This window comes from Labrus bergylta, chromosome 1 (assembly GCF_963930695.1).
Source record: "Labrus bergylta chromosome 1, fLabBer1.1, whole genome shotgun sequence".
NCBI classification, from domain to species: Eukaryota; Metazoa; Chordata; class Actinopteri; order Labriformes; family Labridae; genus Labrus; species Labrus bergylta.
In genome coordinates, this window is record NC_089195.1 from 25966044 (window position 1) to 25993221 (window position 27178).

The window sequence follows — 27178 nt, forward strand, 5'->3', positions numbered from 1 at the left end:
TAATGTGAAAGCTTCCAAAATGCAAAGTAAATATTATCACATTTACTCAAGTACTCTAATAAAGGAATGTGACCCTTTAATTAACATTGACCCTTTGGAAGACCCTTAATCAGTTGGGGAAAACTGGACTAAGATTTTGATTTACTTAGCAAAAGTAGCAAAGTCTCAATATTAATCAACTCTGTAACAAGTAAAAGTCCTCTAATAAACATTTTGCCTTTGCAAAAGTAGAAATTGAAGGTAAATTGTAAGAATCAAAGTTGAAATTACTCATGAAGCAGAAACTCTGAGTGATGTTGAATATAACAGCTTGTCAAGGCTTTAGTGTTATACTGCTGCATCGTGTGAATGTCTGCGATAAGAACGCATACAACATTTTTATTTTTTTAAATAAGTTAATTTAATTATATTATTTTGATTTACTAATAGGTCCCTCAACATTGTACTAAAGCTCATTATGTGAGTCAGTGTACTGCTAGTAGTATAAAACCAGTTACATCCTTACCAGCTGCAGAGGTAAAATCACTCTCAAATAGCCTGTATCAACTAATAAAGTTAAATCTAAAAATAAATGAGCAACATAGCCCATTTGAATATAATTTATTTCTTTATATTTCCATTTGAAGATATTTTCATATGAACTTTACTACATCTCTAACTATATGCATAGAAAGGTTATTATCAAGGTTTGATTACAATATTGTATAAAATAATCCCTACAGGTGTTTTTTTATTATTATTATTTTTGGAGTTAGTAATCATTGTGGCCTGCACCAGGAGTACACATTTAAAGAAATTACAATCCTAATTTATTTTGAACTCACACCTGAGAAATGTTAATCAACAAGCATTTTCAGAAGGTCTTTATTGTAGTGATATCTTCATATATCGTGATATCTAATGTCCAATACTGAGTTGGCCTTGGATCATTTCACCAAGACCTTTATCTCTGTTATAAACAAACATGCTCTGTTAAAAAAATAAAATAAAATAAAATAAAACACCAGGTAAAAATAGAGCAAATCCTTGGTTTACTAGTGATCTATCAGATTTAAATCACCTATAGAAAATCAGGGAACAATTCCCATTGGTTTAGAATCAGAGAGCTGAGAGATCGATGTATATGCAGAGGTGTTGATTGTCAACAGGCAAAGCAGGCATCTGCTTGGGGCCCCAGGCCAGTGGGGGGCCTCAAAGAGCTGTCAAACTTTACACCACAGCAGTGGCTCAAAATGTGCAAATCTTCCAATGACAGTAGGAACCTCCCTAAGGGGGCCCCATCTGACAGCACTCCCTCCTGTTGCCCTGCTAAGCATAGCATGCATTGCTGTTTTGAAAACCAAAGACCAAAGGAAAAGGATTTTTTGCCTAGGGCCCCAATAGACTGTGGAATCGCCACTGTATACATGGTGAGGAAAGCCAAATCAGAATATTTCCTTGACTTGGTTTATAACTCAAACTTACTCAAATCCTGCAAACCTCTGGAAAGCTTTAACACAAATAAAAATAACTATTAATCCTTCATTCCCACTCAGATTAGTGTTTAAGATTGTGTACTCTCTGACCACAAAGAGATAGTTGCAGCTGGTCACCTTTTTAAGAATGAGGTATTACATCCCTCTACATGTGATAACAATTTGTTAACATCCAGTCTCTCTAAGCATGGTATGGGATGCTCATCTTGCATTTGATCCAAATAAATCTATCAGAGAGGATAATTAGGTTCCCTTTTTTTTTTTCCAAAGTTCTCAGGTCCAATTATCTCAGAGCAAATACATTTTTAATTATTCCATCACATCTTGTAAAGTTCCCAAACTTAAGAAATGACACATTTCATTCCCCCTACATGAGGGATGTTTCCAGAAACCCCCGTAACAACAGGCCAATTTCCAAACTGCCTTGTTTGGGAAAGCTCTGGAGTTTGTTAATAAATAATCAATGAAAAGTCTTTCTATCCAGAGCTTACATCCTGAGCCTTCATACCTGTCAAGTTTTAGAACTGGGAACATTACTGATGTCACTAAAGTTGTTAATGATATCACATCAGCTTTTGAATTTAAAAAAAACGCTTCCATATATTTTTAGATTTTACGTACTTTATTAATCCCTGAGGGAAATTCTGGTTTACAGTCTGTTAGTGAGATACAAGCTTCTCACACACACAGACCTGACATAGACTGTCACGCACATCTGAATGCTGATGACACAATGCTGTATTCTGTGGCTGACACGTATATCTTGTAGTTAACATGTGACAACAGTAATTTAATAATGACAGAATATTTTGTATGATTTAAGACTGTACTTAATGCTGATAAAACTAAACGGATGCTCTTCAGAGTAAAAAACAACGGACCAGAATGAGATCAATATATGAACTAAAAAAAGACTTGAGAATAAGAGAGTGACAGATGATAAGTATTTAGTCGTATGGATTGATGAGAAATGAGCATTTAACTTTCACATCCATAATCTTTTAGAATTGGAGAGTCAAGTCAATCCAGGATTATTGCATCAAAGTCTACAGACATGCATCCTCCAAAACATTAACCGTCTTGACTCGGTCATGACATTTATTACTGGTGATGCCACACATCATTGCATTTTGTATATTAAGGTTGGAAGGTCTTCTCTCCAGGTGAGATGTGATTCTCATTGGCATCTTTTTATGTATAAAGCCCTTCTCCTTATATAAAAATGACCTTCTCACCTCACAGAACCCTTTCATTTGTCAGTTTATCAGACACGCTCCTCGAAAGCAGGGACTTTGACATGTTCCACAAGTCAGATCAGAACTTGGAAAGACTGGTTTTTCTTATTCTGACTCCTGGAACAAGTTCCAGCAGCTACTTATTGTTAACGAACGTTTACCCTTTGGGCATTTTACATGTTTGATTTTGAACCTCCCACCTTCTAGATGTATTTATTTGACACAAGTGTACCCTTTTTGATTTATAGGCCTACATTTTCCCATCTCAATCATTTAATCTTTTATAATTATTTTAATCTTATCTTAAACACACATTTGTATTCTACCTTTCAATCATTCAAACCTCATGTTCAGAATATATCTACAGTTTAACGATTTGAATGTCCTTATATCAATCTCTCTTCTGGTTTTTATAATTGCTTTGTAGTCTCTCTTCATTTATTTTGTAACTTACTTGAAATCATTGAACATGAGGTTTACGCCCTCAATGAGCTCTCAAGTATAAATAAAGGTTGATTGATGGATTGACATTCACTTGACAGATATATTCACTCTTTATTTAATCTGATCCTTTAAATAAGACGAGATGTGTTGTCCATGGATTTAACAGCCCAGTGGAGGGATAGTTTTATATGAGGATACTGAGGCCGTGTCCTATTTCTGGGAAATGAGGCTTTCAGAATCTTAAATTGTAAAAATTGTTGTTACTACAGTTTTTAGGCTGTTTCTATTTTTTTTTTATGACTTAACACTTTTCAAGTTGATTATTTTCAGGATTTATATTTTTCCTTAAAAATGTTATTCTTGGTTGCACAGAGTGGCTTTTTATTTACACAAAATAATTCCTGGAAAGAACAGGATCTGAAGTATGGAGGCAAAGTAGTGAGGCAGCTGTTAAAGCTGGAGTTTAGTCTGCTGATCTTTTGTTGATTTCCAGCTGGCTTTAACTGATAAGAAAAGATTCAAATATAACAGAGTAAATCAAAATATAAAACTCATGACCTAATATTTCAATCAATCAATCAATCTTCATTTGTATCTCGCCAATTCATAACAAATGTTATGTCAAGACACTTTACAAAAGAGCAGGTAAAAGACCTTACTCTTTGTTATATTGTCTACAAATCCTGGTGAAATGGTCATGATAAATCCAGTAATCAAACACGAGAACAACTTTAACTTTGATGAAAGCAGTTTACATGTTAATAGTTGAATCTAAAACTAAACTAAACTTACAGAGGTATCATGTTTGCAAAGTGAAGTTAAAAAGGTATTAACTGTCTTTATTGTGTCTCTTTAAGAACAGCCAGTGGGATAAAGCTGTCAGAATAAAGTGCTTTTGTTTCTGTTTCTGAAGTGGTGACCTCTTCAGACTGTTCCCTTTACTGTGTATTATAAGCAGCTCTACTTTATTTTTCTGAGGTTTAAAATGGAAGATTAGAAAATTCAGCTGTAAAAAAAATGGAAGAGAGTTTGTATCTTTCTTTACACTACAATGAGAGCTGTAAAACTGATTTCAAAGTGGGGGTTCAGACCAGGTTGCCAAGGGGCACTAGGGGGGTCACAAAAACTTGGAGGGAATAGTGGGGGAATTGAACAATAATTTAGATTGACTTGTAACATCATTTGTGAGAAAATCATTTTGATACATGTGGTTTTAGATGTTATCCATCAAGGCCTATTGAAATCTCTGTGTTCTTTTTTTTCTTTGCCAATCTAACCATTAAAGACAATAACACTCAGCACTTTAGCCAATCAGACCGCTAGACTGAACATGACCCAGATGCAAAAGGGCCCAACCCATGGAGCACCATCTGTGCATGTAAAACATGTCAGTATGAGCCAGCATGCAAAAACAATTGCTCTGATAAGAGCTTGTTGTTGTTCTTGTTTTTTATTTGAGATTGTAATGTAAAAGGAATTTAAGAAATTTGAAATTTTGCAAGAGGGGGTGTCCCTGCCAGAGGCTCATTATATATGTAGGGGTCCTTGGCAAAGTTTTTAAACCCCTGGCCTAGCATGTGACATCCTACAGTCAGTCTGTACGTTTACATGCAGTTAAAACAAAAAAGGCAATTTATTGTGTAAGTTTGACTAAGAGTGGATTTTTAAAATGCATGTTAACATGTTAGTCTGCCTGAAATTGGTCTCTCTTCTGTGAGATTGAGCTTCTGCCCTCAGGCAGGAGATACAGATTACCAAAGTCCCAAAAATGTGAAGATTTTATCACTCAGGCCATCAAACTACTGAATTCTAATAATGGCACTGGTGACTGTTAACTGACCACTGACGACTCCAAAGTGTACCACAAGAGGGCGCAGTTTCTCACCGTAAAGGAGACGACATCAGAGCTTTATTAATTCGTCCAATTATTAATGAGCACTTTAAATGTATCGTTTCAAACGAAAGCAGATATTGTCAATACTCTGATAAACATCTGACTGGATGGTGAATTTGAGATTTTAATAACGGAAATGATCATTTCAGGGTTTGGTAACAAGTTTATATTGTTTAGTTTAAAATCCTCCAAGATATAAAAACATGTCGTTCCTGATATGTATGAAGAAGTAAAGAGTGATTCATACTAATTCTGCGTTTAAAAAAAAACAACAACACTGATGCTGTAATATTACCATGTTACCATAATGTTTGAAACTTTAGCTTCTTGTTTATCAGCCTTAACTAAAACCTACGTAAAACCTCTGCCTGTGTTCACGCTGCGTGTTTCAAAGCGTCTGCGGTGTGAACTCAGCTCAGTTAACACACTGAGTGGGGACCGTGTGAACTGCTGCACTTCAGGCTGAGGGGGGCGCGCCAAGCCAGAGGATTGTGTCCGGGACCCTCAGAGGTCACCACGGGTCAGAGCGCAGCGCCTGACAACACACACACACACACACACACACACACACACACAAACACAAACACGCACACAAACACACATTATGATGTGTAGAAAGAGACATGTAACCAATTCAATATGAAGACAAGTTATTAGACTAGTCAAATTCATTATAAATATTTTTCCATCAGAAAATTCTACTACAACTAAAAATAAGCAAAAATAAAAGGTAGATCATAATATATATATTTATATATATATCATATTTTTTTTTTCTAAAATGTCAAAGCTTTTTGGTTATACGGTATATTTTGTGAAATGTTTGAAATAAGGGAGACACTTACATTCTGTCTACAACATACTTGTTTTATGTTTTTACAGATCTAATTTTTACTTTCATCTGTTTGCCTCCAATTCATTTATAATCCTCCTGTAACAGATCAGAGTGGTTTTAATACTTTGTCTTCTTGCTTTGTGCTGCATGGGAGTAAAGCTAACATTGATCAATTCAACTTCAGTTCTGTTAGGTTTTTATAGACCTGAGTGGTATCATTCACTGATAACAGGATCAGTGTTGTTGAATGTGTAGTCAGGTGTCATACAGAGAGAGGGTGCCAGAAAAACAACAAAATCTACACTAAAATAAATCTATATACCAGGTACAGTCACTCTGACACTTAGGGACAAAGATCTATCGACAGAAACAAAAAACAAACTTAATAACAACAATAATATTAATAATAATGGCTCTGCTAGCTTTGGATTAATACAAAGGACGCCTAATTGGGCTTGTTATTTATATATTTTTTTTAATTTTCTGTTTCCTCATACTGTTGCGAAAGTATTTTGTGTTATAGGATTTCTCTTTTTTCATTTAAAAAAAATATTCATTACTGCAGTTCTCTCCCCTTTTTTATCACTAGGTTACAGCAGTGACTTAATATTAATTATTATTATTAATAAATCATATACTGTTCCATGTTACACATGAGAGCCTGTAAGAGGCAATGACGTCTGATAAAATTAATCTTTCCAAAAAAAAAACGTTTAAATTGAAATGCACATTTGTAATGTTTGCAGCCCATTTAAAAAGAATCGTCCTTAAGTTGAGGTTAGATACATCATTTTTTAATCATGTCTATAAGGCATATTATTACTCATTAAACAACTGGTCCAAATCAACCTGCAGTGTTCAAACCACAGGCTCAATGTCACCACCATTAGTCCCACAGATATGAGTAGAAAATAATAATTACATCCGTGGTGAATAAGCATATATTTTATTGAAATTAAACATATCAGACGCTACGTGATGAAATAAGGTTGTCAGACACTTTGACAAAATATTTATCACGCAAATACAGTTTTCACATCACAATAGTAGAATAAATCCCGACGCATCCTTTTGCCACGTACTGACGCAACACTGGGCGTTAAAAAGTCGGCCAGAAAAACTTCCATTACTTAATTCAGTTTTTGTTAAAAGCACAAGCACACAAGTCCCCACACATTTCAAAGGACAAACACATAAAAAGTGTTTAAAACTGCACAGTCAAGTAATTGGATTTTATGCCCCCGTCCCTCTCGCTCGCGCTTTTCTCTCCATGGTGCTCTAAAAACTCTCCAAACTCTTCAGATGTCTTGTGAGCCTTTCTTTCTCGATCTCCGCTGCTTTTTATTCTTCGACATCGCTCACAGGATCAAATATATCCCAGCACAGAGAAAGTTTCCAGATTAAAACGTTCTCAGTGACAAAAAAAAGAAAGCAGAAGAATTGGAGCAAACTGTTTTGGCGCATGAGAGCAGTTTGAGTCTGCGAGGGGCGCACACAATAAACCTGTTGTTAACCTTGCTGTGAAAATATGTTTGAAGAAAACAGCCAATTGTTGTATGAAATGTATTCAAGTATAAAATAATGCCCTTTGTTTGGGGGTAAAAACTTGAGCAATGTGAGGGTACAAAAGTCCCCTGTGGCATTTACTAGCAGCCTTTGTGCAGTGTGCGCTTTGGCGTCTCCACTTGGCGCATTACCCAGGCCCCTTTAAACGCGATTGTTTCTTTCTTTCTAATGACATTTACCGGATCAAAACATGCTGTTAATTCGATCAGAAAGCTTCACCCTTCATAACAATGGCAGTATAATTTCTCCCAAAGTTTGTTAAGTTGACCGAAATTAGGCAAATGAATAGGGGTCTCCAGGCTACCCATCTTGCAGGTGACGGGGAATAATGCGCGTTCACACCAGCTGCATTCTTCTTTATTTCTCCCTTTCTTTCACAGCATTATTAAAATTTAGGCCAATGAAACTATTCATTCGACTGAATAGACATTTTCTTATAGGATAATAGGATACAAATTGAGCCTCTCCAAAGAGTCTCCAGTGGTGGGTAACCCTCGTGTGCCAGAGGCTGCTGGAGACGCTGGCCCTGACGCAGACGACGCTCGTGTGCCAGGGCTAATCACACACCTGCCGAGGAGTCCAACAAAATAAAGAATGTAAACAAAAAGCTTGCCATCTCTCATAAAAGATGGACGTGTCAGCAAGTCGTGTGAGAAACGCCGAGAACAAACGGGGGGACTCCGTCTCCAAAAGATCTCCCCTGAACTTGGCGGAACAGCCTATTAAAGGCTTACTTAATTACTCTAATGACACTGGACAGGCCTTAAAACTCGGACCCGGCTTGGACGAGAGTTAAGATAGCTTGCTGGGATTTGTAAACAGGCGATCGTGTGAGAAACGCGAGTTGGAAGAAAGAGGGTTTCTTTTTTCGCCGGCTTTGTTTTCAGTGCGCACTGTGCGCCCCGCCGGATCAGGCGATCCCAACGCTCACTTCTTATTTCCCGCCTGGGTTGTTACTATGCAAATAATATTCCAAAAGTAATCACGTGTCTTTTGAAAAGCCACGTGGATTAACAAAGCAGGTTTGCCCCCCTGCTAGCCCATGGCTTTAGATTTTTACTATTTCTTTAACTGATCCTAAATGCACACATTTACCCAATGCATGGCTCTAATCCCATGGAATAATTTACACCATGAATGCCACAGGCTCCTGGATGATCCCTTTATAAGGACCTGCTCTCCCCTCAAACCTTAGTCTGCTACATCTCCTGCCAGAGCGACACATCCACTCAACGTCCAGCTCAACTGATTTTACTAGAAGTTTGACAGGATTCCGTCAATGGCATCAAAAATGAAAGACAGGAAGGTACGCGCTCCACGTGCGCTCTGCACTACGAGGACTGAACTTTTTTGGCATCTCTGCACTTTTGACACGTTTTAGTTACTTTATGGAATAATGTTTTTGATATTTTATTGTTTAACTACACCTTGGAGTCATTTCCACGCGAGTTCAGGGGGGATCTTTTGTCTACCAGCTCAGTGTGCACGGTTACAGAATAACTACAGCGCGCTTCTGATTCAAACTAGCCAGTCTAACATTACGGTATACCTTTTACTCATGATGTCAAAAATTGGGTTATAGACCCACACTTTGGGCTAAATCTTACTTAATGAGGATTCATTGGATACCAACAGGACTTCAACAGGAGATAAACTTCTCAGAGCGCTGATATCTGCCGCGCGCTCCGGAGCGCCAAAGCGCGCAGCGCGCAAAACTCTCAGGGAGATTTAGATATTGAATTTCTATATATTTCGCAGCTGCAGGCGATTTAGTTACATTCATGCCTTTAATAATGGCTAAATTTTTCGATTTTCTGCTTGAAAAATAACTGTGAATGAGGTTTAGAATGTTGGATTTGTGTGCTCATGTTTCTTTCTCTTTTCACAGAGGACTCCCATCTCTCATAAAGTCATTGAGAAACGAAGACGGGACCGCATTAACCGCTGCCTCAATGAACTAGGAAAAACAGTACCAATGGCGCTGGCGAAACAGGTAAAGTCAAACTTTAACTAAGTGTAGATCTACTGTTCCATGTGGACAATTCTGCAAGAAAGCGTTTAGAAGATGGTCATCAAATGTGTAATCATGGTGTCTTTGCAAACATTTTTTTAAAGTTGGATTTTTTTTTTTTATGATTGTATTTTGGCAGAATTCTGGAAAACTGGAGAAAGCAGAAATCTTGGAGATGACAGTTCAGTATCTGCGCGCGCTCCACTCAGCGGATTTCCCCCGAGGGAGAGAAAAGGGTGCGTAAAGTTTTCAAAGACGCTTTACGCATCTCAACCACACATTACTACCACTGATCTCTGCGGACTTTGCTTTGGAACTGAATTAGTAGAAATATGAATTATTTGTGTATTTATGTATATTTGGGTTATGTTTCCATACATTGTGTCGCTTGTCCAGTTTTGCGCAGCAGGATAGAGTCACAAAAAACTACGATGCTGCAGACTTTTTCTTTTTCTCTGAATCATTACATGGACAGGGTTGTAATCGCTGCTTTCTTTAATTCATTGCAGGTGAACTTCTGGCTGAGTTTGCAAACTACTTCCACTACGGATACCACGAGTGTATGAAGAACCTGGTCCACTACCTGACCACAGAGGACAGGGCTGAAACCAAAGACATAAAGTACGCACGGATCCTCGCCTTCTTACAGTCCAAGTCCCGCGTTGTCACTGATCCCGTGTTCGGCTCCGTGGGCTCTATGCCAGAACCCTGTGACTATCTCGGCCAGCTGCACTCCTCCCCGGAGCACCAAAGCCACAGCCCCTCTGAGTCCGTGTACCAGCAGAGTCCACCGGGACACTTCTCCTGGCACGGCTCTGCACGCAGTCCGGGCATCTCGTACCCAACAGTGCCACTCTCTGCGCACACACAGCAGCACGCGGGATACTTGTCACCCGTGCAGGGACTAGATCACCACTATTTCAACTTTATCGGTCACACGCACGCGAACACGTTCAGTTTGCACAGTGCGCAGCACGCCATGTAAATAGCCCACTGTTCACTGTTTTAATGAGTTTTTAATTTATATTTCTGTGAATGATGTAAAGATATCCTGTACATTTTGTGAATAAATATTTCTGACTAAAACTCAGCTTATATTGTCATCAATGACTCAGTTTTAAATTGTTGGATGAAGCTCTATGTGCGTACATTCTCACTTAACCAAAGGCAGCAATAATCCTGTTGCTCTCCTAAGATTCAAATATTTAGGTTAGCAATTCAACTAAATGAGAAGGGATGGAAAACATCTCCATTTGAAACTATGCAAATGTTTGTCTTTTTCCAAATTATAGTGATTTTTTCTTACACATAGTGCACAGCTGCGCTGTGTTTTTATGACATAAAATAAACAGTTAACCATGACAGAGGGATTTTTTTTTACGACAGGTTTCTTTTCACAAGTTAGTCTGGGCTTTAACTTGAACAAAAATTCTAAAAATGGTCACATAGTGTCATTCATTTCCAATATTTTCCTCAGTCCTATTATCTGCGTGTTTGATTGGTGTCACAGCGGGTACCAGGGGGCAGACATGAGCCTTCCACTGGACCCCATGATTCTGCTCCTGACTTAAACAAACCTGCAGTTAACAAAGCTGTTAATCACCAAACAACCCCCTCCCTCAAAATACAAGTCTGTTATTGAACACAAAACCATTTTGTGACCAAATAAGAAAAGCAAGATTTCTGTGCAGATATTACTGAAAAGAAAATTGAAAAAGTTTCATATTAAAGGTGCATTATGAAGTTTTGGTAGTGAAATTTGAAAATTGGAAAAGTGAAACAATGAAATGCTTTATTTCTAAACTAAATACACAAACTTTATTCTAAGACAAAAATGGGTCCCTAGAACACTGTTTGGAGCTAAAAAGCTACCAGGGGAGTCACGGTTTCTCTATAGCGGGCCCCCCATCATAACTTAACATAACATAACTCGTGTAGCATTTTATCTTCAAAGAACTTTCCAGAGACCAAATTTTCCTCTGAGGACAGTTTGTGTAGAGTTTAAACATATACCACATTATCTGTACATTTCTCTACCTAAACGCCACAGTGCACCTTTAAGGATCTCAAAGAATTAAAGAAGAAAGTGTAAAAGCAATCAAAGTCAGCTTCTTTGTGAGCTTAAGACACGTTTAGGGAAATGAGGTTGACTATTCAGGAGTAAAGAGGGATCTCAAGCAGAAAAGTAAAAGTTGATGCTTATTTAGATGTAAAAATTGTCTTTTCTTCATTCATTCAAACATAAAAGAGCTGCAGAAATGTCGCAAGCATTCTACTCAACAGGGAAACAGATCTCTGTGAGCTTGTGAGCCTTTTAAACTTTCTAAAGAAAAAGCCATATTGGGAAAAGTTAGCCTTTAAAAAAAAGCTTTTTGCCTCCCACAGAAAGGGGAATTACTGTGATCAAAAGAGGATTGTTTTTGCCAAGCTTGTGTCTAATATATGTGACCACAGAGTCTCAATAAATGCATTAGTCTGCTTCCAGGCTCCTTCTGTGTTCCTTTAAGTAAGTTGTATTTGTTAGATTGTAAAAAGAGAAGTTAAAAAAAAAGGAGAGAAAGGGGGAAGAACTCCTTGTTGTTTTCTTAACCAGGCAGGCCCATTGTGGAGCATCTGAAAGGAGAACAATCTCTGCCTCCTTCTGCTTAATCCTTGAGTGATTACGAAGAAAAATAATCATCAGCATGAAATCAAAGTTTCTCTGAAAGGATTTCAAGGAAGCAGACTTTTCTCCACTGTTTTCTCTTAAATTATCAAAGCAGAATATCATTACGTATTTCTCTCCTGTGACATATTATGGCTGGAATACCTGGCTGGTCTGATGAAAGGCAACATGCAAGGTGTTGATGGTATCCTCTTAAATTAGTCTACATGTGTGTCCATATTTAATGGATTGAAGAATTGATTCTGGGTGGATGGATTGATGAAGGAGGCATGAATCCACATTAATCGCCTGGATGGTTGGATAAACCCCCATTAACCAGCTCCTGACCGAAAAAAAAAAAAAGAAAAAGGCATGCAGCAAGAAAGCAAATCAAAGAAATGAAAGACAAAGTGCATGCAGACAGAAAAAAAGAGACAAATGATAAAAGAAGGACTGCTTTGAATAGTTGGATCCCTATAGGGCCCAGTATTGGTTTAAAAGGTGACTCTGAGCAGCGGGAGAAAGGATTCATGTTCAGCCACATGAGAGAGATTTAGCTGCAGCACATCACATGAATAATAATAAAATGAGCAGGGATAAAAAAAAAAAAAGGAACCAGGTCATGTTTTGTCATGTAAACTGAGCCACAGTGCTAGAGCTTCAGTTTGAGAATGTTTGTCTTTCACATTAATATCACATGCTGAACATGAACAATCCGCTCTTTTCAAAAAAATTATTCATCACTGGAACGTCATAAGAGTTTTTTTTTATTTACACACTGATGAGAACGACGTCCGGCAAGTATAAAGAAGTTTCAGTGTTGTGTGAGGAACAATAAAGGGACCACTGGGACTTATTGATGTCTTATATGACTTGTTAAAAAAATTAAATATATTTTAAGAAATCTGTCACACTTTTTGATTCTTCTGCTTCTGTAACTTTTCAACAGCCAAAGGACAAATCCGACATCTTTTCTCATCTCGGATAACGTTTTAAGTGTTTTAAAGAACGGAATACAATTGATAATAATTAGATGAAGTGGAACCTTTTATTGCCTCTATGAAAAAACATTTATTAAAATTTTATAGAATAAATGTATGTATTATGAAATAAATCAAACATGTTTGTTTTCATAAAATAGATTAAAGGTTTCATGTGTTAAAGGAACAAAGTACATTTGTTAATTTTCTGGTATCTATACTTTTTTTTGTGTCAGGCAAAGCATAAAATGTGTTTAACTGATTCTAAGATTATTGTGAATAACAAATACAGTATATTGTTTAGTTTTTCTTAAATGTCGACTTTTGTCAGATGCGTTTCTTTTTCTGGAACTGCAGCATGCACTTAAGCACATGTATGATCAAACATTTCACTTGTAAATATTACTAAACTTAGAATTAATGTCTGAAAATTTTAACTCAAGTGACTCATTTTTTAAGAAGTTTCTGGATTGTTATTCTTGAAGCAATCAGCCCATATTTAAAAAAAAAAAGATATTTACTGAGACCTGACTGAAGTTCAAACAGTACCTGCAAATTCCTTCCTGTGTTAAATCTTCAGTTTTCTTACAGATTAAATAGCTGGGATGTGACGTGTTCATTAATCACACTTTATATTACAGGTAGATATGATACTTTTTAAAAGAGCTGCGCTGTCTGTTTCTCATTTCACCTTGTTTTTCAGTTCAGTTCAGTTCAGACCTTATTGGAAGAGACATTTGATTTACAGCAGTGCACTAAAACAGAATGAATAAAAAGACAAAGGACAGTGCAACACCACCTGATACAACCAATATAAATAAAGTGCTATAGTGCAGAAAGCCTTTATGCTAAGCTAAGCTAACCAACTGTTAGCTGAACCCCCAACGGACAATAAGCTGAATCAGTCTTTTCTTCTTTCTCTTTGCAAGACAGTGAATCCAGAAAAATCCGAAAAAGTTCCAATCTTTGTAGGAAGGGTCGCAAGGGAAAAAGAAAGAGTGCCGAGGGACCAACAAGTGTCACCTGTTTTGATCTCTGCACCCATGGGATCACAGAAGTCAGACTCAGGCAGTTAGCTAAGCTTCTGACAAACTGTGTTTGTGTGTGTCTGTGTGTGTGTGTTTACACGTCTATACAGTGGAGCTTTGGAAGCGAAGCCAAAGCAGTTCACAAGCTGTGAGAAATCCAACAGTCAGTGGTGGTCGTGATCAAAAGTCCTGCAGTGGCATCAGCTCACCTCAGGACGGTTGTCTGATCTCCTGCATGAAAAGACAGAGACAGAGAGGAGGGAGGGGGAGAGGAGAGGAGAGGGAGGGGGAGAGGCAGAGGAGAGTCGGAAAATAGAAACAGTTTGAGATAGAGGGAGTGTTAAGAAAAAAAAGGGGGGAATAGAAAGGGATGAAGATCATTCCCACCACAGATAGCACTATCTCACAGGGTTGAAAGGGCCCCCTCTCTGTACACCCTCCCTCCTTCTCCTTCCCCCTTTCTCCTCCTCCCCCCTCTCACCAATAATGCCAAAACTTGGCAGCAAACCCAGCGCATGAGCAACAGTTTCCCATCAGACAGGGAGAAGCAGCCATGGCCTTGGCACCAGCAGAGTCTGAAGAAAGACAGGCACTGTAAGAAGAAGAGGAGAGCAGACATGAATGGAGTCTGTGAGGAGGGGAAGAAAACAAACGGCACATATCAAGGCCTTTTGATTGTGTGGGAGTGTGAGAAGTGACACTTCTTGATCTGATGACGAGTTTCATCCATGGAGAAATGTGAATTGTTTCTAGACATAAGCAGAAATTAAATAATTAATCATAATTCTCAGCTCAAAATGTTCTCTCTTTTTGGCTCCTGCAGATTAAAAAAAGACGCTGGGCCGAAGGATATCAGCAACAAAATCTGCCAGAGTAGCCTCCCCTGCCCCCTGCTAAGAGATGAGGCCTTCACCTTTCTGCACTTGGCACAACCTCTCTATGTGCTCACCAGCGATGCCATCAGATTATGCAAATCCACAAAGATGTCCCATTCAACACAACCTCCATTTAGAACTGAGATATTTGAGCCAAAAATGAATAGAGTGATAAAAGAGGCAGTGTTTTGAAGGAGCGAGAGCAGGGAAGGGTCAAAGACATCTCCGATATAAATGAAGACATAATGAATACTGTACAGAGTATCCCACTGTGGAACAGCGTCTCAGTCGCACCCTCTTTTTGCCCGCTTTTTGTTTTCTTTTGCTGTTTTGTTCATTTTTTTCTCGTGTGCAGAAATATGGTGGCAGAGAACAGCATGGGAACGCTCCAACAAGCATGCAACAACACACTAAAGAAAAGGGCTAAAGAGAGTCAAAGAAACAAAAAACAACAAACAAAAAGAAACAAACGGGGACCAAACTCTTTGTTATTCATGGGAAAAAAAGTGCAAGCTTGTTAACTTGCACAATTAAGGCATCATTTGCCAAGAGAAAGTGCAGGGCTTTGTTTTTAGGGGGACAAAAGGTTGAGAGAGCGTGTTTTCAGATGGAGCTCCGTGAGCCCGTTTGGTTATCTGGTGTGCAGCAACAAGGGGTACTTTTGTCACGAGCACAGACAGTGTGACATTGGAAGTGCTGCAGATAAATCAGGTGATTTTGCATGGTAGTAAGACAAAGAGTGCCATACATTCAAGTTCCTGTGGTGTGTTTAGAGAGAGAGAGTTTGTGTAATGAGGAGGCCGATGATAACACCATGTGAGTAATTTCACAAGACGTCTCCAATAGAGAAGCATAATTTATCATTTAAGGCCTTTTTGTTCAAGACTAATGGAATTAAGATGGACAACATCAATAAATTATTCAGATTTAGAAGAATTTGTTAAATTAAAGGAACCGCTGATAAAGATGTTTGCTTAATTCTGCTCTACTTTACACTCAGTTGATCTCACATTTGTAGCTAGAATTCAGCATTTTTCTTGCAAAGTTTTGTTTCATTTCTCACCAGCTAACTTTTACCAGCCGTTATAGCAGCTCGCTGCCGTCATCAGGGGGATGTGTACCTACTGATCATACTGAATGAAGGAATGAGATGAGAATAAAATAGACATTTAAGGACAGATTTGAATGAGACAAAATTGTGAATAAAAGTTTGATGCTTTGTGGAAACAATAAAAGTTCAATGAATACAACTTTGCTTTTTCCAAAAAGTTCCCTACAAGTTTGATGTTTCATTTTATTTACATTACACTGATGGTGTATTCATATTTTTCGTTACCAAACAGTAAATTCTCAAAGCGTACTTCTTCATTTCTGAAAACAAACTTTTTTTTTCTATCCTTATTTCTATGTATGATAACACAAGATGACTCAGTCATTACAAATCAACTCAATCAATTAATAGTGAACTTATTTGAATCTCAATAAAAATGTGTTTAGCCATTCTTGAGAAATCTTTCTCTGATTGAGACGGCCTCAAAGCTTCCACACAGCCCTTACCACTATATCAAAACTATTTTGGATTTTATTGAAATCCTTCAAATTTGATAAGAAGAAAAGATTTAATCTTTGATTGCACCTGAAAGTAACTGGGTTATCCTTCCTGTTGATACTGCTTGATCTTATTTCCCTGCATTGCACAGCTTATCTCCTGTTGTTTTTTCTTCTTCTTTATTCTCCCAGTGGAGCTGAAGATCTCCAGCAGTACCGGAGTTCCCATCTTGGGATTGAATGAGGAGAATCATCCTTTCAGCTTCAATCACTCTCGTGCCTGTGAGGCTGCATTCACGTGTGAAGGTTTTCTTTGACAGAGCCTTTAGGTTGTTCTGAGGCTGCTTGATTCCAGCTAGAAATCTTTCTTCAACATAACGCTTCAGTGGCAAGGGGAGAATATGAAAACCGACAACGTGAATCAGGAGAAAGTGATCTGAAAGCCTCTGAGTGTGTGTGTGTGTGTGTGTGTGTGTGTGTGTGTGTGTGTGTGTGTGTGTGTGTGATGTGGTCAGACCGTCAAAGTGTCTGAGGCACCTGACAAACTTGACGCCCAGTCGACTCTTTGCAGGCCTTAAAGAAAAGCGTAAATAAAACCCAGAGGTCCTAATGTGCTCTCTGTGCGCTTGGCTGGACTCATGAGGGGCCAACGTGCTACGTTCAACCTTTTGTCCGGCGAGGTTGACGGACGCTCCTCTGGAATTAGCTGCGTCCGGGGCCAGCGTAGGGCCAGCTGAGGGGGACCCCGGGGCTCCTGGGGTCGCCCTCTGAGGTCACGTTGTGGGTAACCAATCCAGAGAAAGAAAAAAAAAAAAAAGCAGGATTGAGAATGGCAGCCAGTGAGGAGGGAAGACTTCATCTCAAATAAGTGCATGAATGAGATCTTGCAGGCAGATTTTCTCGTGTGAATGTTGATAGTGTGGCTGAATGCTTTCAATCGAACTCAAAGAGGGTTATTGTTAGTGAGGGCAGCTTCAGGACGAACGAGGAAAAAGCAGAAACACAGAGAGTCGTTTACACACTGAGAGGAGACACACTGAGAGGCAATGCAAAAAAAAAAAAAAAAAAGTAAACTCATCTTTAAAATCTAAGAGCTCTTTTAGTTCAGTGTTTGTGCATCTTCAGCCGGCGATATCAGTGGTCATCGTGGTGGTGGGCCAAGCGGTCACTCTCACTGACCTCAACATGACCTTCACAGCAGGGCGCCCGTGTCTGACACAGAGAACACGATGCAGCACCACACAGACTGTGTAACTACAACCTCATAAAGCAGAAAATCTGTCTTAATAAAGACACTCATCGATTGAGACGGTGACAGCTGCCAGAAAACCACTTGATTGATTACAGAACCTTTAAAGTACACACTTTATTGATGATTCTTACAGTAAATTTAATCACATTTCTGTTTGTTTTATGCTACACAAGTGATCTTTTTAAGGCAGAAAGCAAAAGAGCCAAAAGCATGAGAGAATTTGAGTGTACTAAAAGGCATTACTGTATTAATCTGAAATGTTTGTAGGTGTTTCTTTGACTTTTAAAAATTTGCTTCTTATATAGACAAATGTTCGAGGAATAAAAAGACAGAGTGGAACATGTTGCAAATGTTCTCACCGGCCACCAGACTGAAGACAGACTGAGGGACTAATTGGGTTGTTAAAACCCCCGCCACTAGGGTGCACTCATGATTCTAATAATGTGGACAGACGTTGACTGTTCTCTACTCTGGTCAAAGTAAGTTTCTTTAACGCTGAATAACACAAACATATGCTGAATTATAGCATCCAGACTAAATGTTGCTGATATCCTTACATCACATTACAAAAGAGAAGACAGCACAATGCCAACAGAGAGAATGTCATCACATCACTGGTGCTGAACAAACAGAAAACAAACATACATATTGTTTATTTCATTAATTGAAGCTACATGAGAAAACACGGCGTGTAGACGTCACACAAGACGTCAAAAACATCATGAAAAAACATTTAGAATAGAAAATTTAAAAAATCAATAAAACAAACAATTCACAATCACAGAGAAGATTCAATCTGAAAATATGCTCAAATAAGAGAAATCCTTCAAATGAAATTAATTCAAATTAAGAAAACAAAGCAGAAAAAAACAGAAGCTACAATATTGAAAGAGTTATATAAAAAATGTATGCTATTTTTTAATTAAAATTTCACATGAAAGTAATTTTCTTTGGTATCATGGTGCACAACAATAAACAGATTAAATAAGAAGAGAATATAAAGACCTGATAAAGTAAATACTACAGGTTAAAAATCTAAATTAAGAATGTATTAAACTTAAAAAAAAAAACAATTTGGAAAACTTTATTCAAACACAAACCTGTTTAACAAACAGCTGACAATAAAAATAAATTAATTACAAAAGCTAATGCAGGTTTGAATTAGTAAAGCTCTGGTTTCATTTCTTCAAAGCATAAATAAATTATATTATGAATAAAATGTTTTGTATAAATATTACTACAAATCAAAGTGACACCACTTGATGCAGATTTGGGGTTTGTGATGTTGGGCTAAAAAAGATCAATGCACAGAAAAAATATTTGCAGAAGGACGTGCATGAATTCAGATTATTTTTTTAAGTTTGAGTTGAAATGTTTATGTGTGACGTTGTGGAGAACTGTATGCCAATATAATCCTGAACAGAAGCACGTGTCATACAAACAAGCATCAACAAGCACATCAAATATTACAGTTTGAACACGATCACTGAGCCTCTGTGTGTCATTATTAAATGAAACCTGAGTTCAAATGAGAAAGTAAAACAGCTTTACATATTTTATTCCCTCCATGTTGATCTGATTTCACTGCAGAATAGAATATAAGCAGCCATGCACCCGACAGGCACACAAAGGAGTGTTGTTTTAAACTGAGCGTTAACACCGTTTAGGAAAACAAACAGGGGCTTTAAAGTGCAGCATTCAGAGAAATCTGCTGCTCTCAGAGCTGGCAGCGGTCCCTGCCAAGATGCCAACACCACGGCGGGGCTGCCCTCCATTTAAAAATGAACTGTTACTGTTATACTTAGAGGGTAAAAATTCAGATTTACACTGTTAATGATCAATGACATCAATGTTGATGAATAACATAAGATAGAGTAAAATTTGAGGGGAAATATTTCATATCAAAAGTGGTATAATCTTAAAACAACAATGCAGACACTATCATGTCTAATATCTTAAATCTAAAGAGGCCGTATCAGTTTTACCCTGAGTATCAGTCTCAGTGGTTTGTAAAATAAATTATTGAAGCAGCTGCCGCAAGTTCTGTCTTCACCAGCGGACAAAAAGCTACACATGAAGTGACCTTTCTTTAATAAATCGTTCTAATGAGTTCCTCCTGAAGACAATTAGTATTTATCTGTATTCTGACAAAACTTTTTTGCTAAAATATTAAAAAGTTAAAGTTACACGAGAACAGGAGAATTCCAAGAGCTTTTTCTTTCCCTCCGTATAAAGTTGGCAAAGATATTATAATGACACATCCATTTCAAACGTTATATCTGCTGGGTGTTTCTATGGAAACCTCACTCTATAGGTTTTGGGTTGTGTTAAGTCTGAAATCCAGCATCAGACTGAGAAAACGGGAGGATTAAAAAAAACAGCCACGGCCCAAGCCATCGCTTGTGGAGGAGAAGACACCCACAGATAACTTTGTGAATGGTCGCTTACGCTCCTGCTTTTCTCTCCCCATCATCAGATTGCAGGACAGAGAAAGACGACTAACAAGACGCACATTTTACATTGAAAACTGTTTTTGTTCCCTCTCCTAATCTGGCCCACCATCTGAGAGAGGAGGGCCGCGCTAAAGAGCGGGGGACGAGAGCCAACTCAGGGACAGGGTGGAGAGAAAGGGGGAGGTGTAGGTGGTGGTTGGGGGGGGGGGGGGGGGGGTCTTTGGCTTTAAGGAGGGGATCAGTTGGGAAGTGTAGAATGGATGTTTCTTTTTCTCTATGGGGGGAACTTTGTATTTGACTGTTGTTTGTATCTGTCTTTCAGGGGCCTGATCCCCGTGGGCCTGGACAGAGAGATGCCTCTATATGTGTTTGCAGTGAGTGTGTCTATGTGTGTGTGTGTGTGTGTGTGTGTGTGTGTGAGGGAGAGAGAGAGAGAGAGAGAGAGAGCGAGAGAGAGAGAGAGACAGAGAGAGAGACAGAGAGAGATGGTGGGATCTACCCCTCTTCTTTCCTACAGCTGCAGCTCAGCGGATTAGCCGTCATCCACAAGGCAACATTACACAAGTAGCCTTTGAACAAAAGTCATGGATACTATTAATGATATGGTAATCCGTAATGGAGCTACCTCCCAGTAGTGATTATACTGACATGGGAAGAATGTCCAAGAGTCCTGGACGCAACTACCCAAACAACACTGCAGCTATTGTTGGCAGGCCTGGTCTGAGGCCTGCACCTATCCACTGGCATCGGCCCACTAACAATCCCTTCCTCCTAGAACACACACACACACACACACACACACACACACACACACACACACACACACACACACACACACACACACACACACACACACACACACACACATACACACACACAAACTGCCCCTTGCTTTCTTGACACCCTCCATCCCTCCACCCCGACCACCCTATGAATAAAAATGAAAACCCAAAAATGGATGTAGAAAAAGAGAGGGAGGGAAAAGGGTGGGAGCGGGAGGGGAGAAAAAACAAAGTGGCCGGGATCAGCCGAGGATTTCTCCCTATGTGGTTCCCACACACTGACTCGAGCTGGATCCCTCCTCTCTGTCTCAACCCGGGTCCATCCTTTCTCCTCACAGACCAGGGAGACCACACAAACACCAAATGATTTCATGATTTAATCTGGGACGGTGGCGAAGAGGATGAGAGTTGTCCTCTTCTTTTATTCCGGGGGGGGGGGAGCTACATGCCACCAGAGCTGTGATGGAGGTGGGGGTAAAGGTGGGGGGTGGGGGGGTGGAGGCCACTGTTTGCCAGGGTAAATGTTCTCTGGTGGACAGGCTGGGTCACAGCAGGGGTGTTTAACCTAAAAAAAACGTGTCTCTTTTAGATACAATTAACCAATTTCTGTGTTCACTGCAGCCACTAATCCTCTCTGATGTTAGTCCAGTTACTGAAGAGTGCACACCAGGGGAGCTTTAAGTGTAACAGCTCTGCATGATATCGTGTTTGTCATCCAGTAATGAGAAATTGTGTGCATCAGTTGGTTAATTAAACTTATATCATGCATTTCTTTTGCAAAAACAACAGATTAGAGTGAATACTCTGAGATACTCAGAGCTCTGGTTTGCCAGTTCAATACGTCCATTAAAATCGTGTAAAAATGACTCAAACTTTTCTGGGAAAAAAATGACAAACGTCTCAAAAGACCACAACAGAAAGAGACGCATAATGCTTTCTCTGAGAGAGCGCAGCCTTCAAACATACGCGCGTCAGCGATACTTTACAGTCTGCACTAAACCTGCAAATCCAGAAAAAGTCAAGTCACATCAAAGTTTCTTCATGTCTCAAATTAAAATTAAATGAAAAAATAAACGTTTATAATGAGCAACATTCAAACATAGGTGATATTTATTTGTTGTCAGTATTTAGTGTTGTATTTAGTTTAATAATAATAAGTAGGTATTTCAGACATTCTCTAAATTTAATTAGATTTTGGAGAATATTTTATTTTGCGAATACTATGTTAAATACATTTGGTTTTTGTTTACTCAGTATTTTGGTTAGTATTTGGTATGTGGGTAATGCTGGTAGACAGGTAGAGGACCAGCATGCACCTGAGTGGGCCTATGGTTTTATTTACTTTATTTACCAGCACAAGAGAGGCAGCAGGAGCTATGGTCTTGTTTTGGGTGTAGAAAATACATCATTAATGTTGTTTAATTGATTTCTTACAGACAGATAGCCACTTTATGTTTATTTGGGATTTTGGTGTGTTGTGCTTATCAGAGAGGATAAATTAATGTAAGCTGTTTAATTTGTGTTAAGAGGATGACAAGAGACAGAGTGAAACAGGAGTATAATATGAGCTGACATTTTCTGAGTTTAAAACCCGGATCAAAGACACAATCATGCATATAGTCTTGCACTTCCTTTAAGTAAAAGTGATTGCAAATGCAAACCCTACATTTCTAGGAACTGAAATTTCTAGAATACATGTTATAACCAGTAAACTAACCTCTGAGTGCAAAATCTGCACATTGAACCTTTGACCAGGGTTATTACTATTTAACACAGTATTATTAAAAAGACTATTGAGACGTGTTTCATTCTGCTGCTGTGTATTATTAAAGTATGATCTGGTTATTTCTTATTTTGTGAATGGAACAATAGTTTCATACTAGCTTAGTGAAACTGTCCAGCGGTGTTGGTTGTAACGTAGTAGTGTCGATTTTCAGAGGCCAGCAGCTCTGGAAGCAGCAAGCAAGCTGAAGAACTTTCCATAACATGAGAGCGCTGCCCACCGAGATTAATCATGCAGATATTAAGCTGCAGGTGTCAGACAGTTAGACCCTCCCCCACACACACACACACACACACACACACATTCATAAAGAAAACTCAGGAGTGATCACTTAATCTTAAAATTGCATGATAAAACACTGCAAACGAATGAATAGTTTTACATTGATATGTTTGCTTTAAAGCTACAATGAGGCGTTTTTAGCTGGTGATGAAACTGACTGAAATTAATAATGATGCCTGGATATGACCTCCATAAACAAATGAGACCATTAGCTACATGATAGTTTAAATCTAGAAAGTAAGTTTAAATGCCTATCATCCTTGCCACAGGGTAGCCGCATTATCGATGCCAAAGATTCATTGTCAGTATGTCAATCATTCCATCTTCATTTGTATAGCGCCAATTCATAACAAATGCTATCACAAGACAGTTTACAAAAGAAGAGGTCCCTTATTCATTGTTATATTATCTACAAAGACCCAACATTAATCCATCATGAGCAGAGCACTAAGCAACTGAAAAGTTTCAGTTGCAATGAAAAACGTTCTTTGATGAGGCAGAAACCTCGAGCAAAACCAGACTCATGTTGAACAGGGGAATTGTGAGTTTGGACGATCTACAGCGATGTTACAGTTCTCCACATCAGAAATTAAGCCATGTGGACTTAATATGAAGAAGAAACCTTTCCAAAAGTCTGACCGTCTTTACGATTTGGAGAAAAGCGATTAAATACAACGACAGAAAGACAATTCTCCCCTGTTTAGATGGCAAAGCTGAACCTGTGCTTGGATGCTATCATTAGATAGCAGCAGCCCAATCGGACCCAAATTATAATCACTTTGTCCAACAAGACTCACGGCGTCTATAGCCTATTGGATGGCAAAAGGTTTACAGCCTAACAGTGTAGTCGGCTTTCAAGACAAATACAACCTTTTTCCGAAAGGCTACCAAGACGGTACCAGACATTTTTTTAAGGACTTCAATTTAGGACTGAAGTTAAACAGGAACTGTTATGCAGAGCGAGTGTCAATCACAACCACTGCCTGAGGGTCCTGTGCAATTCACATATTGCAGAGATATTATGTAAGGAGAAAAATTCCATGTTGAATTGTTTTCTTTATTAATATGTTACCACAACAGCATTAGTGTCCTACCTGAGCAGACACACAAACCTCTGTCATATTGTTTTTTTTTCCATCTCCTACTAAAGTTAAATTTGCTTTAACTCGAGCCTCTTGAGGGAATTTAATTGTTTGTTTTAAGTGTTAGCAGAGCTTTACAAAGCCCATGAAGAGCTAAGACTTCTTTGTTAGTAACTAAATGTACCTGGGCTTGGTGTGTGATAAAGACTTCACATCACGGAAGAATATTTGTTTGTAAAGTAGGACTATTGTTCATCTGAAATTATATTTGCTGCAACTTTTTTTTTCTTGCTTTTGTGAAGTGAACATTTTTCCTTGTATGAATTGAAATTGTGCCAAAATTGAATCTCACTGAATGGTTCTATATTTGAATTATCCCTGAATCAAATCGTAGCCCAGGAGAATCCAATCATATCAAATGGTCTTGTAAAGGAGAGATGCACACCCCTAATTTCCTGAGTTAATAAGGGTAAGGGCCTGTTATGTTGGTTGCATGAGGGCCCCCTTTGTAAATGGAGAAGGATCAATTTGTTGATACTCATTTGAAAAATGCGGAGCACTTGTACAGTTGTACTGGGTACCAAACACAGAAAAACAACATTGTAGGGCAAAAACGCTACATGAAATAATGCAGAACAGCAATTAGAAGCTGTTCCTTCAAGAGGGTACTGCTAATTGATGCAAATTTGCAAACAACATTTAAAATGCCACTCGTTAACCATTAGGCTGGCCCTGGATCAGTACTCTTTGTAACAGCTCTGTCCTTGCTTGACTGATATGTCAAAGTTGAGGACATGGTGGAGAGAGCAGAATGAAAATACCACACAGGCGCTGACACAGGGATCAATCCGATTGGAATGATTTAGCATTTCTACGTTTTGAATAAAAATGAGTGCGCTAGACGGTGGAGCAGTTTGATTAGTGGGATCCTTAAGTCCCTCGAAGCCTTCACGGCCTTTTCTCTACTCCGTCACTGGCAGAAGAAAAGTCCTCTTTCTCTCTTTTCACAAGTCCCTTGGTACCCCGGCTTTTTCCTCACTGTTGGTATTACAAAATCCCCATTGAAAACAACCCTTGTCACCTGTCAACTAAGCCCGGCTGGTTTGCTAGGTCTTTATCCTCGGCACATACACTCACACGTACACAGAGGCTGACTCCCAGCCCCCTCCCCCATTTATGCACATATCCCCTACATTCATAGAAAATACATGGACACAGACACAACCACAAATCCCAACCGCACACACACACACGCCCACCCACTCACCCATGCTCACACACTAAAAGCACATGTCTAAGATCTGTTACTATAGCGGTTTAAAATTCATTACCCTGTTAGCTTTAACAAACGTCCACACTGGGACGGGCTGCGTTCAGGCTGCAGCACAGAGACTTCACGTGCTCCAAGATATGAGCCTGTAACATCGTGAGGTAAAACCTGCTGACACAGGAAGACAAATATATACAAACAAGAAAAGTGTATTCATGTAGAGGGACGAAAGTCAAAAGATGTAAATGAAAATGAAGTTTAAACTTGTATTAGTTAGGGAATTAACAAATGATAATATGCACACATTTAAAACTTCCTGTATTTGAGTTAAATAAAGTTTTATTGTGTGTACACTTTAGCTTGTTCACTGAATGTGACAAATGGCATGGCCATTTTTTTCCACCATTAAATTATTGTCCACATTACAATATCTGGTGTGTCTTCCATGAAGTAATACCTTGATATTGTTGTTGACAGTTAATTCATCAGATGTTAATGATCACTGATCAGCAATCAGTGAGCAATAAGGCTTTTATACCTTTGATTCCTGGTAGCTTATTTAAAGGTGTGAATATGAACATGTACACCTACCAGATTGTGGCCTTGAGCTAATTTCAATCTGTAGTCCCTTGGCAGGTTGGTGGTACACACCTATAAAAATGTACATAAATCCACAATGGCAAGCAAAAACAAACAACATAAACATCAAAACAAATCAGGATGAATGACCTTCAGAGTTAGAGTGCTCGAAGTGCTGCTACGGGAGCTAAAGTGGCAGAATACTAAAGCGCAGAACTGCTGGAGTATGATAATGTTTATTTGACTACAACTCTGAAAAACTATATTCAATGAGGATATTTGAGGCTCAGATCATTCATTGAAGGTTTAAGGTTCATTAGACAAAGAAAGTAACTGAAGGACAGTTTGCACAAACAAAATGCATTTATCAGAATGCAGAAGTTATTTTTTTTTACAAATGTCTTTTAACTTTGTACTGTTCTATGGTGATAGATGAACAGCTCATTAAAATGAAATATATCCATGTTGAAAGTGGCTTCCAGAAGTTGCAGCATATTATTTTTTCTGCCTATTTCAAACAGAATCTAACTGAAGCATGGCGTGGGAGATGTAAAGACTCTGTAGGTGCACAGAAAACATTCATGACCGGTCTTTAAACAGAAAGTGAAGGCCTTATGCTAAAAATATAACTAAAGGTCACAAAATGTCAGAAACACTGATCTGAATACACATGAATAGTTAAATAGTTAAACCCAACTGGTGGTTGGTTAACATCACATTGTTATGTTCTGTTAATTTTTAATAAAATACTTTAAAACAAGATCACAGCTATATTATGGTATCTGTCCCTATGCAAGGTATGGGCTCATTGTAAGATGATTTATAAATGCTGATTCATTAAGACACATTTTAAGTGCGTTAACCATGAATACGTTTTTCTTTGAAATACTGCTTGTCAATTAAAATAGCTAAGTTTTACAATAAAATGTAATACCTTCTTGTGCTGCTAAAACACTCATAAGTTTAGTGATTTCCAAACAAAGTTCCGATTGTTTGGGGTGATTGAATTGATGCGTATGCCACAATAACACACTGTGGCATTTGTTTTGGGAGGAGCACTATTGCATCCCAAACTTGTGCAGCAGCTGAACAAACCTGAGCTTAAGTCCTGAGTCCCTGCTATACTTAAGGAGGGGGGTTCGGGGGGGTTCGGGGGGTTC

General features: G+C 38.6%; 1 protein-coding gene across 1 annotated transcript; it reads left to right on the forward strand.

Annotated features, from left to right (window-relative positions):
* The first annotated feature begins 8613 nt into the window (after nucleotides 1-8613).
* Nucleotides 8614-10563, forward strand: helt (helt bHLH transcription factor). The gene is made up of 4 exons (XM_020656789.2): nucleotides 8614-8755; nucleotides 9338-9442; nucleotides 9600-9696; nucleotides 9970-10563. The coding sequence occupies exons 1-4, from the start codon at nucleotides 8729-8731 to the stop codon at nucleotides 10443-10445; spliced, it is 705 nt and encodes a 234-aa protein (XP_020512445.1). The 5' UTR covers nucleotides 8614-8728; the 3' UTR covers nucleotides 10446-10563.
* Nucleotides 10564-27178: the final 16615 nt, after the last annotated feature.

Coding starts and splice junctions, on each gene's coding strand:
- helt (XM_020656789.2), top strand. CDS start 8,729: ATGGCATCAAAAATGAAAGACAGGAAG. Junction 8,756..9,337: donor CAAAAATGAAAGACAGGAAG/GTACGCGCTCCA, acceptor CTCTTTTCACAG/AGGACTCCCATCTCTCATAA. Junction 9,697..9,969: donor CCCCCGAGGGAGAGAAAAGG/GTGCGTAAAGTT, acceptor AATTCATTGCAG/GTGAACTTCTGGCTGAGTTT.